This window comes from Electrophorus electricus, chromosome 16 (genome assembly GCF_041902795.1).
Source record: "Electrophorus electricus isolate QZ-2024a chromosome 16, ASM4190279v1, whole genome shotgun sequence".
Classification (NCBI taxonomy): domain Eukaryota; kingdom Metazoa; phylum Chordata; class Actinopteri; order Gymnotiformes; family Gymnotidae; genus Electrophorus; species Electrophorus electricus.
Genome location: NC_137512.1, coordinates 16,021,527 through 16,034,556, shown reverse-complemented (window position 1 = coordinate 16,034,556; position 13,030 = coordinate 16,021,527). Strand labels below are relative to the sequence as shown.

General features: G+C 40.8%; 1 protein-coding gene across 4 annotated transcripts; it reads right to left on the bottom strand.

The window, feature by feature from the left end:
• Nucleotides 1-1,788: 1,788 nt before the first annotated feature.
• Nucleotides 1,789-11,892, bottom strand: fmr1 (fragile X messenger ribonucleoprotein 1). 4 transcript variants are annotated; one of them, XR_004776735.2, is made up of 16 exons: nt 11,630-11,892; nt 10,823-10,875; nt 10,524-10,617; nt 10,268-10,396; nt 9,904-10,052; nt 9,675-9,768; nt 9,465-9,581; nt 8,298-8,468; nt 8,129-8,207; nt 7,208-7,320; nt 6,936-7,022; nt 6,114-6,309; nt 5,703-5,885; nt 5,467-5,546; nt 4,211-4,473; nt 1,789-3,945 (listed from the first exon to the last, which is right to left on the bottom strand). XR_004776735.2 is itself a non-coding variant. In XM_035532225.2 (15 exons), the coding sequence occupies exons 1-15, from the start codon at nt 11,678-11,680 to the stop codon at nt 4,306-4,308; spliced, it is 1,764 nt and encodes a 587-aa protein (XP_035388118.1). In that variant the 5' UTR covers nt 11,681-11,892; the 3' UTR covers nt 1,789-4,305. The 4 variants fall into 4 exon arrangements, 3 of the variants coding, with proteins under 3 accessions (XP_035388118.1, XP_035388119.1, XP_081555239.1); XM_035532225.2 differs by having other exon boundaries at nt 1,789-4,473; XM_035532226.2 differs by having other exon boundaries at nt 1,789-4,473; nt 10,325-10,396.
• Nucleotides 11,893-13,030: the final 1,138 nt, after the last annotated feature.

The window sequence follows — 13,030 nt, the reverse complement described above, 5'->3', positions numbered from 1 at the left end:
CCTTGCCACCACGTCAGTGTTAATGCTGTATTAAGAATGTCCTGCTGCCAAAACACCTGGTCAGTAGTGTTCCACTCATCAGTAACTAGTGATAAGCAGAATAAAGGGTGGGACAACCAATTCCACTCTGCAACAGATAGGGAAATTGTCCACCTGCAACATGAACCTGCATCATAAGTATACATACTAAAGTGAGGAGTGAGTGGAAGCACACAGCAGGTGTTTCTAATAAAGTGGTATATGCTAGTGCATCTTAACAGCAGTGGATGAGAGACAGAAGGGACTTTTTCAGTTAATGTACAAAATCTTGTTATTCACAAGAGCACAGAGTAAAAGACTGTTTGACACACTCAAAATATTTCATGACTAATTATGTTCACCAGGAAAAGGACAACAGGACAACTTGTTCATCCCATAACATGCGATGAACATTCACAGAAATGCTACTGCATTGTTCCCTTGCTACTATAGGCTACATGAGCCAAAAACTGAACGATAAACTCACCCTTCATTCAACATGCCATGATTCAGAGCAACCTAGTTCTCTGAAATGTCTTTGTTGTAGTAAAATCCTAATCACCCAATCAGTCCTGTTCAGGGTAGTATAAATGCATATTATACTAGCCAGACACGAGACTGATAGAACTCTAATGAATGTACAGCATCTGTCATTATATGCTGATTAAATAGTAGCCTACTCCGGGCACAATTTTAAGTGATGTCATTAATTTCCCATGCATTTATTAATGACCACACAGGAAGGAAGTACGTGTGTGTGTGGGAGGAGTATGGAGGGTGTTGCTTAAAAATGAGCGAGGCACCCTATGATAAAAGGAAAAAAAAAATAGAGCAAATACAAAAGTGTGAAAAAAAGAACAAAAACAAACAACCCAAAAACCCATTTCAGGACTGTGCGTTTTCTTGTGGTTGTTAGGGAGAACGGAATGAGGATGGCCCGGTGGATCCATTCAGCTGACGGTGGCTGGAATATCTGGGCAGCAGGCGTGCAGAAAGATTCCTGCTCAGAGCCTCATATAATTGGTCTCTTCCATCTGCAGGGCGTCAGGAGCAGCTGAACTTGTGTCGGTGAAGATTCCGGAACCAAAGGGTATGTGCGATGCAGGGCCAGTTGCTGAGCACAGCAGGGGAGTAATGTAACTGACCACCTGAACACAACCCTGCTGCACCACCCTCCTTCATTGTGAGGGGGTGCAGTTCCTTGGTTTGTATTCCTGACATCAATGTATAGATTGAACAGGTAGGTGGCAGCTTTTAGATTTAAATTTCTTACCACCTTTTCTCGCCTTCTAGGCAAAAAACGTAATATTGCGCTGGGCTGTAAAGAAGCTATTACTTCAGCCAACGACTGAAGCCATTCTGCCAAACACATCAGCATTAATTGATTCAGGAATATGACAACAAATAATGATTAATTATATTCTTTATCTTCAAGTTAAATTAAATGTCATAAAAAGCTGGGGAGCCAGCAAAAGAAAAGCTAGATTACAACAAAATCTTTACATTACTGACTGTTGGAAATATACAGACACATTTACAATTCACATGCATGATATTCAGTAGTATAAAACAAAGAGGAGAGCTGTGCCAGCAATCAATATGCATTTTTTTTTTATTGTAGTCTGTTGAACAAGGGCTCCCGCATGTGGACGGAAAAAAGATTACAGCTTTTGTGCAAAATTTTATTCTTGGGGAATATGGCATGTTAAATTTTGAAAGTAGGTGATGGGTGGAGATTGGAGGTGATTGAAACCACGTAAACTGCTCGCGTTTGCAGAGGAAGATCAACCTTTATTTATTGAAACTGCTTGCATACAAAATATATTGCACTATAACCAAACAATGTCAACATAAAACCCAGTCTGTTCTGCTATTATGTACAAAGAAATTATTACCCAAAGTGCAGTAACATACAAGGTCAGTCTACCTTGGTTCAGTATCTACAGTTTGCCTTTTTTTTTTTTCTTCTGCTCAATTCATCTTTAGACCACGACAGCCTACAATGTGTGCAAGAGATGGTTTTACAATTTTGCCAGTTTGTAAATTCATGTACACTCCGAAAAAAATAAATAACTAGAAAACAGTCTGTTTGGCAACGCTTCAGAGCCTTGGAACGTATTTTCTTTTTCTTTTTCCGCTAACAGACTGCGCCTCAGATGAGCAGGTTGTAAAACCACTGAGAGTAAACCATTTAACGCTTGCATTAGTCTTAGATTAAGAACGGCAGGGGGGGGGGGGGGGTGTGGTTGGTGAGTTCAGGGCTGACACGCCGAACCACCTCTGTGGAGAGCGAGAGTGACTTCTGTCTGTGGAATTCCACTGCCTGTGACAAGCTATTCATTTCCACAGAATATTGATCTGGGCAGATCGCTTTAAGAGTGGGCTTTAAACTACAACAACTAAGGCAGTTTTTTTTTTTCTCCTTTTCTTTTTTTGCCAAAAGAATTTAGCAAGCGTACAGCAAGAGGAAAAAAGATCCAATTGGTTATAAATGAAGAGCTACTAGCTGTACAGTAAAATAATAAAAAAAAAAAACAGAGAGAGAGAGGGAGGAGAGAAAAAACTACCAGGATCACTGTCACAGTAGGTTTAACAAAAAAAAAAAAAGCCTGTGGGTTCAGAACAGCATCACGTCTTCTCAAAATGTAAACTAAAATGTAAATGCACAAGCACTGATCCGATAAGAAAAACGGGTTTTATATCAAACTTAACGCCATATCTCCCTCCTTTCTGCCCTAAGCAAGTTCAGCTGCAAAAGTACAGTAGACTCAAAATTAGCAAATATATCAGTTCATTATGTTGACAGCATATGTGTGATTCACCTGCTGAGAAGTCTTATCACATTCTAGTTTATTAGAGTTTAATAGATTAAGTACTTGCAGAGCAACACAAACATGATAAGTGCACATTTAAAGTTCAATCCAAAAGAACAGCGACAATCTCTTAACGTGTGATAATATACAGTATGCAACCCGCCGCTAAATGTTTGAATTCTATGATGAGTCATTGTTAAGGACAGTGACACGGTTACAGACATATCTGATATTGGTGCTTCACACCTGAACATGACAACAAGACAGAAATCCAGCAGGACAGCTGGCAGTATACCGTAGTCAGGACAGAGTATCATATGAACAGTGTTTCATGGACACCCTGTCGGGGGGGGGGGGGACACGTCACAAAAGTCTGAATGGCAAATACTGGGAGTACTATAGAAACAGTCTGCAAAATGCCGCCAACAAAATAATTGTTAAATGTTTGAAGAGAGAGAGAGAAAAAAAAAAGACCACTGCGATTATGTAACTTAAAAAAAAAAAAGAAAAAAGAATAAACCTAGAATACAAATGACAACAAGTGGTTGTTTTGAAAATGTATTGTCTATGTATCGTATCTTTTAGTGGTTAAATACAATGCTTCACTACAGCGCTTGGTGAAGACTAGGTCAGGAAAACATTAGTTTCTCTACCCACTCAGACCTCAGCCACAGCATGACAGAAAATGACGAACTGTATGAAGTACAAAAATTATGGGTATGAAATACTGTACATGCACCACAAAAGATGATTTTTTTTTTTGTTGTTTTGTTGCCCTTTTTTTTTCCTTTTTCTCCAGTGGCTGGCTGAGGTTGCAACACAAGCGTTAGTTGGGACAAATGTTCATATCTTCTTCCCTGATTTACACATCCAAATTCTGAAACTATCCATACTAGTTAAAAGGCACAGATCATATAGGAGCATTTTACGTCTACATTTTTTTTTCCTTTTGACATTTTCCTTTTCTTTTTTTCCTTTTTGCTAGTGATGTGGATGGACTCTCACATCAGGATGAGCTCTAGTAACCATGGACACCGACAGGCAGGGGGGGGGAAAAAAAAAAGCCATTTGACGTGGCGTGTAACGTCTGAATTCCTACTCTTGATGTCTTTCCCTTGAGGTTATGGAGAACGAAAGAGTTAAAACACACATTTTTTGAAATGCATTTCCCCAACAGCTTCGGTTATCTTTGTAGGTAGTTTGCCTACAAAGTCGTTTACAAAAAACTCTAGCTTCTGTTGTGATTTAGAGACCAGCATCTCTAAGCAATGTACACTACAAAATTCAAGACGGCACTTGCCAGAGACCTTTTGTCTTATTACCCCCGTTTACAATTACAAAATGTGCTTGATGTCATGTCTCGTGACAGCCCTACTGACCTGGTTCTCTTTGGCCTAATGTGTCTCTAATGAAGAAGCTTCTGGATTGGTGGAGTTGAGGGGAAGTTTTGGGGGCGGGGGCAGGGCACTTGCGCTTACGACACGCCATTCACCACGACCTGGCTGTCTGGCCCCTCTGGCTTCTCCTTCTTCGGCCCTCTGTCCTTAACGGGCCGCTGACGAGGGGCGCTTGACTCCACCGTTGCTCCGTGGGGACCCCGGCTAGCATGAACGCTCCTCTCGTTATTGCTGTCAACACGGATCTGTGGACACAGGAGGACAGCAGGATGCAAAGAACTAAGGTCAATTGCCATTCTGGGGTGAAACACGCAGTGACTGGCATGTTAAACAACAGTGACACTAGATAGTTATCACAGTATTAGCTTCTGTAGTACTGATATAACAATTAGGGGCATCATGCACCTATTTTTGAGGGGACACATACTCAATGCTATGCTGGCTTTGTGTGCGCGCATGTATACATTTATTTATCAATTTATTTAAGATCCTAATAAATTAGGACCCAAGTGGACATTACTCAGAATGACTGAATAGATGTTTTTTGCCGATGATTTATCAGCCTCAAAATAGTTTTTAAAAACAGGGAAAAAAATTTCCCACATTTAAAAAAATAAAAACTAAAAAATTCTGAGGAGGCATATGCTCCCTCAGTCAGAATAGGCATGTTGCCTCTGACTGCAATATTTGTATATTTTCAAATGTCATTAAGTCCACAAAAATACCCCATCAAACTACATCATTGAGGTCTGACAGCATCTTGACCTCAAATGTGATTCATTCATATGACACAACAAAAACAATTTGTTCTAAATAATTCAGGCCAATCTTTACCAGGTCACACAGAGGTTCACCCAATGTATTTTTCAAGGCATACTGCTATCAAATAATATTGTATATTTTATTGTAATATTGTATGTCCATATTGTATAGCTTACACTGCATTACACACATCTTGTGTGTGGGGATCTGACATTGCATTAGTTAACAAATGGTCAATATTAAGCATGCCACGCCCTGGTTTAAATACAGTCCAAATCGATTAGGGCCTACGTCCATTACAAGGAAGATACTTTGGCAGAATTTCAGCATTCAATAACTACTGGTTTGTCCTTTGTGTGTTTAAATGTCACAATTAAATATTTAAATAACTGAATATTTGCAATGCTTGGAGTATTTTAACATCCCAGGTGATGGCAGTGATGTACACTTGTGTGCCAATGCGGGAGAGCATTTACCTGTAGGGAGTCCTCCTGGGGACGGGGCTTGGTGTCCCGGGAGCTACGAGAGCGTGAATCACTCCAGTGCATGTCCTCCGCTGTGAAACACAATGAGAGGAACCACCCCGTGCAAATCACCAATCATTAATCACCTAGGAATTATTCATCTTGAAAGTAATTCTAAACAATGAGCAGCCTGTGAGACTACCGACATATAAGAGAAGAAAAAAAATTATGATGGTGGTGTGACTGACTCTTGTATCCTCCTCTGCCTCTTCCACCACGGCCGCGGGCGCCCCCGCCCCGCTTACGTCCATCTGGCACGCGTTTGGGGTAACCCATGGATTCTTCATCCGTGGGGGCGAGGGACCAGTCGCTTAGCTCATCCCTGTGGTCAGACTCAGTCTCTGATGCATTGGAGGCTTCTGAATTGGTGCCTTAAGTGAACACAAAAGAAAGCAATACACAAAAATGCTAATAGCTGTTCAAAGAGTTGAAGGCTGCCCAACAAGTAAGATGGTCCAACTTAGTCTTTGATTACTGTTAGCTTTTCTGGGTACAGAGTCTGGTTTTGTGGCCAGACAATATACAACTGGCATTTTAAAACTCCCACAATGAAACATTTTACATTTAAACCCCCACCCCACATCCCCCCCTTCCTGTACCTGAGGCAAACGTAGGGCCCCGTCGTCCCCGGGCCCCGCGACCGAAAGGCTTGCCCCCACGTGATGGTCCCATGCCATTATCAGCACTGAAGGGCTTCTCCTTCTCTGGCCTGCCTGGCGGAGCCCTGGGTCCTCCCCCAATCTGCCTCAGCTGCTCATCGATCTGAAGCCTCTCCAGTCGCAGCTGGTCCACCTCCTGAACACAACAAATCCAGCCAAAGAAGCATTTCAACAGGACTTATTTAGTTACAATGCCAGGATTTTGTTCAAACATAGAAGCAAGTATTACAGTGACAATTCAGTCAGTAAACACAGGAAAGTTGCTTCAGAAAAGCTTTATGATCTCTTACACAACAATTCCATGACCTTACACTATTTACTGTTGTACAAACACATATATATATATATATATATATATATATATATATATATATATATATATATATATATATATATATATATATATATATATATATATCGATCTATCTATCTATCTATCTATCTATCTCAGTTGGAATCATGTAAATGCCATGATTAATTATCAGAACACTCAAGAAAATGCTCCGATTCAGCAAACAGAAAAAACCCACCCACTCGCCTGAAAGGTCATTGGTCAGGATAATCACAGCACACAAGAATAAAGTATGCAATGCATTATTGTCTATTGTTATTGATATGTTATTGCTCATTGCAGTCTACTGCCATTTTAGTAGTACAGAAGTAGATGCTGCTATATCGATTAATAAATGAAACATTGTGCAGTGTTGTTATGAATAACCGAAGAAAGGAGGTTAGTTGCATATGCGAGTGGGCGGGGCTTACCTTCAGGTAGTTCAGGTGGTAATCAAGCAGGATGCGAGCATTTGAAATGCTCTCTTTTGTGCCAACAAACACAAATGGCACCATGCCCTTTGGTCAGAGGTCACAATGCCGCCAAGGATGGCATTCAGCGAGATGTAGAAAGATATTATAGAACAATGTTAATTCAGCATTCTCATGCAGTACCTCCAATGCCACTTTTTACACAAACAATTACAGTAGAACCACACATGCAGAGTGGCACTCCTGACAGCTAGCCAGAGAGATCTGCTTACCTCCTCCAACGGGGAAGATTTTTTGTCATTTTCTGGTTCCACTCTTACTCGGACAACACCAGATTTGTCCACGACCTCCTGAATCAGTTTTCCGCTTTTCCCAATAACTTTACCTAGTGCAGAAATAACAAGTTGATCCCAGATGACAAAGCAAAACACTGATGCAGAGAGCTCCTCAAGCTCAGAGCCTTTTTAAAAAAACAAAAAAACAAACAAAAAAAACATCTTTTCCAAGACCTGGCCCTTGGAAAACCATTCTGGATGTCTCCCTCACCACACCCTGAATGCTACCCTAATGTTTTGATGATTATGATTGCCCCCTTACTGTCCCTTTCACAACACACTCCACTCGAAGGTGCAGCCTTGAAGGCCACCCCTGACACACTTGCAGAATCCACTACCTTGACATCTCAGTGACTGCACAATCAAAACTGAAGATCCATATTCACTTCAAGCTTCCTCTTCAACAAGGTGGTTACTTTCTCATTCTTCCTCCCTCTATGCTCTCCTTAGTATAGTCTAGTCAGGTCTTGCTTGTTTTTTTTATTCCTTTATTAGTTCATATATGCCTTTATGCTTTTAATAGATTGATTCCATATACATCAATTCATATATAAATTTACATTTTTAAAAATGTTTTAATATATTTTATGCTACTTCTGCCTTACAAAGCAAACATGAAAGGCACTATATGAATGAAGCCATCATTATCATGTTAATTATAAGAATCAGTCACAGGTAATGTCTACTGTTGCAGGTTCCTTATAATGCCACAGCATAATCTCAGGGCTTTCTCAAAGCTGCCTCTGCATCTTTTTTGAATGAACATCTACCAAGCATCTATAACATTTCACCACTGGAGCTAAGCTCTAAACTCTCTTATCCCCATACTGACAGGCATGTCACTTTTCTTGCCTTTACCTACTAAATTCCTGGGCACTTTAATAATGTCTTCTGAAAACTCCAGGTAGCTCCTAGCTTTCCGCACAGCCTCTTGGTCCTGAAATCAAAACCCACATCGGTCAGGTGGACAGTAACCCATCTTACTCCAACATTATGCTAAAACCTGGTTTGGGGAAAGTAGGTTTACCTCTCCATAGATGTGAAAGGTGCAGGTCTCCTCGTCCAGGTCTATGTTGGTGACACCAGGGACCTTGCGGGCTTGCTGAATGTTTGCTCCGTGCGTGCCTATGGCCAACCCCATCAGGTCCTCCCGCACCACAAACTGCTCGTGGAACCTCGACGCTAACTGCCGTGAGCTCTGGAGAAGACATGTGCAAGATGGCGTGATGAGTCAGAGATATGAGAGGATGCAGGCATACACTTCCTCAGGGGAGCCTTAAGTGCTTCATTAGTGGTAGAGCTCATAGTCAAATGATTCTTAGTCTGGCATTTTATAATGAAATTTGTGCTAAAATGCTGTAGGGAAAGCAGCCCGAGTTCTGTGATCAGACCAAACAGAGCTCTGTACAAAAATGATCATTAAGACAGTAAACGTTCAGTAGGAATATGCAAAACCTGAGAATCAGACAAATCTCCAGTCAAACTATGTTTAGCACAGATGAACTTGTTCGACGTAAGAAGAGATAAAAGATCCATTATTTTTAAGGGAATACCTAAAAGTTTGAACCTTAAACTTTTTCTAAGCACAAAATGAAAAATCCACTTTAAAGAAAGCACTTGTAGCCCAGCAACCTTATATGTATTAACCAATAATAAATGCTACTAACTAGAATGCAGGTTTATTTGTAAAGATTATGCACAGAATCACCACCACTAGGACAAAAATGCCCTCATTAATTCCTGTTTTAGGTGTGGTCAGATTTTAACATCTCTAATGAAGCACCACCTCCAAATCTATATTTGTTCTGAACCTGACCTGCATGCCAGAGTGGAACCCTATTCCAGCCTGGGCTTATCTAAAGCAGCATGCAGTTAACTGCACAGCCTGGAATGTAACAGCTGTGCATACTCTCATATGAGAAAGTAATACCCCTGTGCGCTTGTTAAATATAGGCGTCGTGATTAGCCACGCAGCAGATTTGTATGCCATAATGAACGAAAGTCACCTGAGACCCCAGAAGATCATATTTAATCAAACACGTCAGAGCTGCATCGAGTTTCAGCACCAACAAACTCAGCTTTCAAAACGTTATGACCTGCTGTCCCAACGTAGTGATGTATTTAGCTAGCAGTGACAAAACCTATTACAATGGCCCAGGTGTTGAGCAGTGATGGAATAGGTAGAGGGTCATACCTCCAGCTGACGACTGGCTTCCTCATTCCGAAGCATGAGGGCCAGCTTGGTGCGCAGGCTACGGAAATGCATGTCTGTCAGCATGCCCGCACGCTTGGTCGTCACCTCGTTCACTGACTGAAATCAGATGTTAAGCGGGGTTATCAGAGCAGAAAAGAGCCCTGCCACGACTGCCCTGTGCCCACTTCTGCCCGCAGAGTGCCGACTCACCAGAATAACCAGCTGTTTTTTATCTGAGTCGTACGAGACATTGAAGGCGCCAACCGCTTTTTTGAAATCTTTATGAGCCGAGTCTTTTGCGCAGCTGTGAACGTCCAACAAAGAAAACAGTAAAATCAATCAAGTACCATAGCGCACTGCAGGAAAATGGCATGATGGATTACTGTACAGTTCAACTACGAGACATTCAAGGTTTAAACCCAAACGTTGGAGTATGTACATCTGCCGCAGGTCTTCAGGTACATCCAGTCTGATCTTCAGGAAGGTGTTCTTCGAAGAGGCCTTGTTTGGGTTCACGGGCCGTAGCCTCTCTAATGTGACGATCTCGTTAAGCGTGGCATCGCAGGCTGCATACTCTATGACATAAAACTACAGCAGATGGAGAAGAACGGTTAATGTAATCATGATTTTTGCATACTGAAACGTAAATTAGCTGTGTGCAAGTTGCCTAAGCAAGAGACTAAGATATCTTCATTACGGCTTTGACCTCATAATGGAGGTTCTCATACCACTTGTTGGGTAATACCTCTCATTAGAAAGGTTCACCCATGGCAGACAGAGCCAAAGAAGACATTAAAGCTCACTTGTTCAGCTGCTTTTTTCTGCCACACATCCAGATCAATCGTCGCACTGCTGCTCACCTCTCCTTTGACCATACGCACTTTGGCCAGCCACCACCCACACGGTTCCTTGTCGTTGGCTCTGGAGTACACCTATGGATCATTCAGCAAGCCAACAGAGTCGAGTTAATTCAAACGGGCAAAACAGGCTGTGCTGCACTTGTTGGTCACATCCGTTTCTGCAGTGTGGGTAGTGAGACTATGTTCCGATGACACTTACCTCAACTTCATCACTCTCACTGATCTCCTTCTGAACCCCGGCAGGAGGCGGAAACCGAACGTCATGAAAGGGAATCTGTCGTTCTGGTTGCCAGCTGAGCCAGCAAAAGGGCAGATGTTCACAGATGTTTCATTAGAGATTCTTGAAAGAATTTACCGGCTTTGCACGGTCCCACACTCAGAAACGTGTCGGCATCGAAGCATGCAAGTGTATACTTGGGCAAATACAGAAACAATTTTCCCTACTGCATAGTAATGCATCGCTCAACAGTGCTTAAGTAAATGTGCAATGATACTCACTTGTTCTCAAAAGACACTGTGACTGTGTTTTCGTGCACATCCTTTACAAAAGCCTGTGAAGGAGGACAATCGGAAATCAGTTTGAACATTTTTTTTTTCCAACATGCGCATACAACCGGTACTCCAGGTATATGGACTGCCAAGGTGTCAATGGCAATAAAGAAATATAAATAGCAGTAACTTGCTGACAAATGGGATCAACATAGTTCTGCTGAAATGAACAGGTGACAGCATTACTGCGTGCATAGTTGAGGAAAATTTGCAAATATAATATTGGGCATAATTTGTCATATAGTGTGACATAAATAAAAACGTTACCTGCAAGATTGTGTCCACAAGACTTTCATGAGATATGGAGTCCGTAACAATGTAAGCTACTGTGCACGATCGTTCCAAAATGATTCAATGTAGCTAGCTAGCTATCACAACTAGCTAAGTAGCCAATATCGACTACATCCTTCACTGTTTAACTAATGTAACGCCAAATATCCTTCTAAAGATAGTTGTTTTACATTTATTAATAAGTTACTGAAGTGTCTATATTTTCATATTAAGTCAGTAGAGAGTCTAAGTGTCTACGACGACGGATAGGCCTCGATATCAAGGAGCTTATTAGGGTTGCATCAAGCTAAATCTAACGTAGCCAGAAAGACTATCGCAATTTGGGCCTACTTCGCGTACACGGTAACAGCAGTAATATTATGGAGCATCACATCGAGTGCACATTCGTAGTTTTCAAAAACATAATGAATACTCAGAGAAATTAATACGGAAAAGACTGGATATGATAGCAGACGCGAAACCAACCTTGTAGAAAGCGCCACTCGTCCCTCTGACTTCCACCGCTAATTCGTCCATGACGCCAACAATTTAATACAAACTGGTTACAACTGTCGTGTTGTCGCGTTTCCGTCGCTAACTGCAGTGGTCTCCTGTTATTACGCTATGATTTAGGACTGGGAATATTGGCGCGCCTCAAGATTTAGACGAAAATAAAACCGAAACATTTAGAGATACACAGCCAACACCAGCTGCTCTTGAACGCATTGATGTAAACACAAGAGCCTCCCTTTTCCCTCATCACGTGACAGGGGTCGGGCTCTTACGTCTGAATTCTCTGAGAAAACGGTACAAGGCCCCAAGCACCATTTTATTCTCTGGTATTTTATACGAAAACCGGATTTTTCGGTTGGCACAATAATTTCATAGGAAGTTAAACCGTTCTCTTAAGAAGGAAAATACTTCTTATTTTGCGATTATAATAATGAATGATGCTAAAAAATTCAGCTAGTTTGCCCCTCGGATCTTCTTGGTGAAACCATTAAATATAAGATATCATTTATGCTGGGATTTATTTATTATATATGTATTTATTAACATTATTATTTTAACATTATTATTTCAAAATTTAGGTTACTCATCCCCCATTTTCAGAGATCTAAAGTTAAATTATGAGGAAAATATGCTGCTTAAATATAAGGGTTTTCTCTCACAGGTACTGGCAATCACATCCAGACGTTATCATTATGTTGTATTAAGAAGGCAGAGGAAAACTGAACTAAACGAAAATAATTTATTTTAAAAAATAGACGAATTCTAATTGATGACTCTAAAATGTAATGTTAATGAGGTACATAGGTCTAATCATGATGGATAGTCCGGATAGACTAAAATGGATTGTTAATGAGGAATATAGGGGATGGCTAGTTAGTTGATAAAACTGGAAGGACATATGCTTAATACAAAGTTGTGTGCCAGTTAATTATGTTTTTTTCAGCAGTTTCAGAGAGCTGAGTATTTAGACCCAAAAGGTACAAGATACTAAAAGTGAAACTTGATTCTTCGTGTGTTTTGAATTTTGAACACTTATGAATGCGGAACAATGTTTATTGTATTTTACTTTGCCATTAGGTGTCAGTATTGCATTTGAAATAATTTTCACCGACCACAGACACTTTAGCGACTAAAAGAAGTACATTATTCTTTTTCATCTTGAAAAATTGGGACATTCAGAATACAAGTATCTCTAGATTGTTGACAAGGTAACATAGAACATAAAACATTTTCAGTGAATAGCAATTTATTATTAACTTTCATTATCTGTAATATAACATACTTGGCCACAATTCCCCCACATCTGCTAAACAAAAGAATCCATCCTAAGTCTCTTGATGCACAAGCATCAAAGATTCAACTTTAAGTGCCAGT

Excerpts from the sequence above, each read along its gene's own strand:
- fmr1 (XM_035532225.2), bottom strand. The coding sequence starts at position 11,680 with ATGGACGAATTAGCGGTGGAAGTCAGAGGGACGAGTGGCGCTTTCTAC. Across the intron at positions 8,208-8,297 it reads CCTTTCACATCTATGGAGAG|GACCAAGAGGCTGTGCGGAA; the intron begins GTAAACCTACTT and ends TTTTGATTTCAG. Across the intron at positions 4,474-5,466 it reads CCCAGGAGGACTCCCTACAG|ATCCGTGTTGACAGCAATAA; the intron begins GTAAATGCTCTC and ends CTGTGTCCACAG.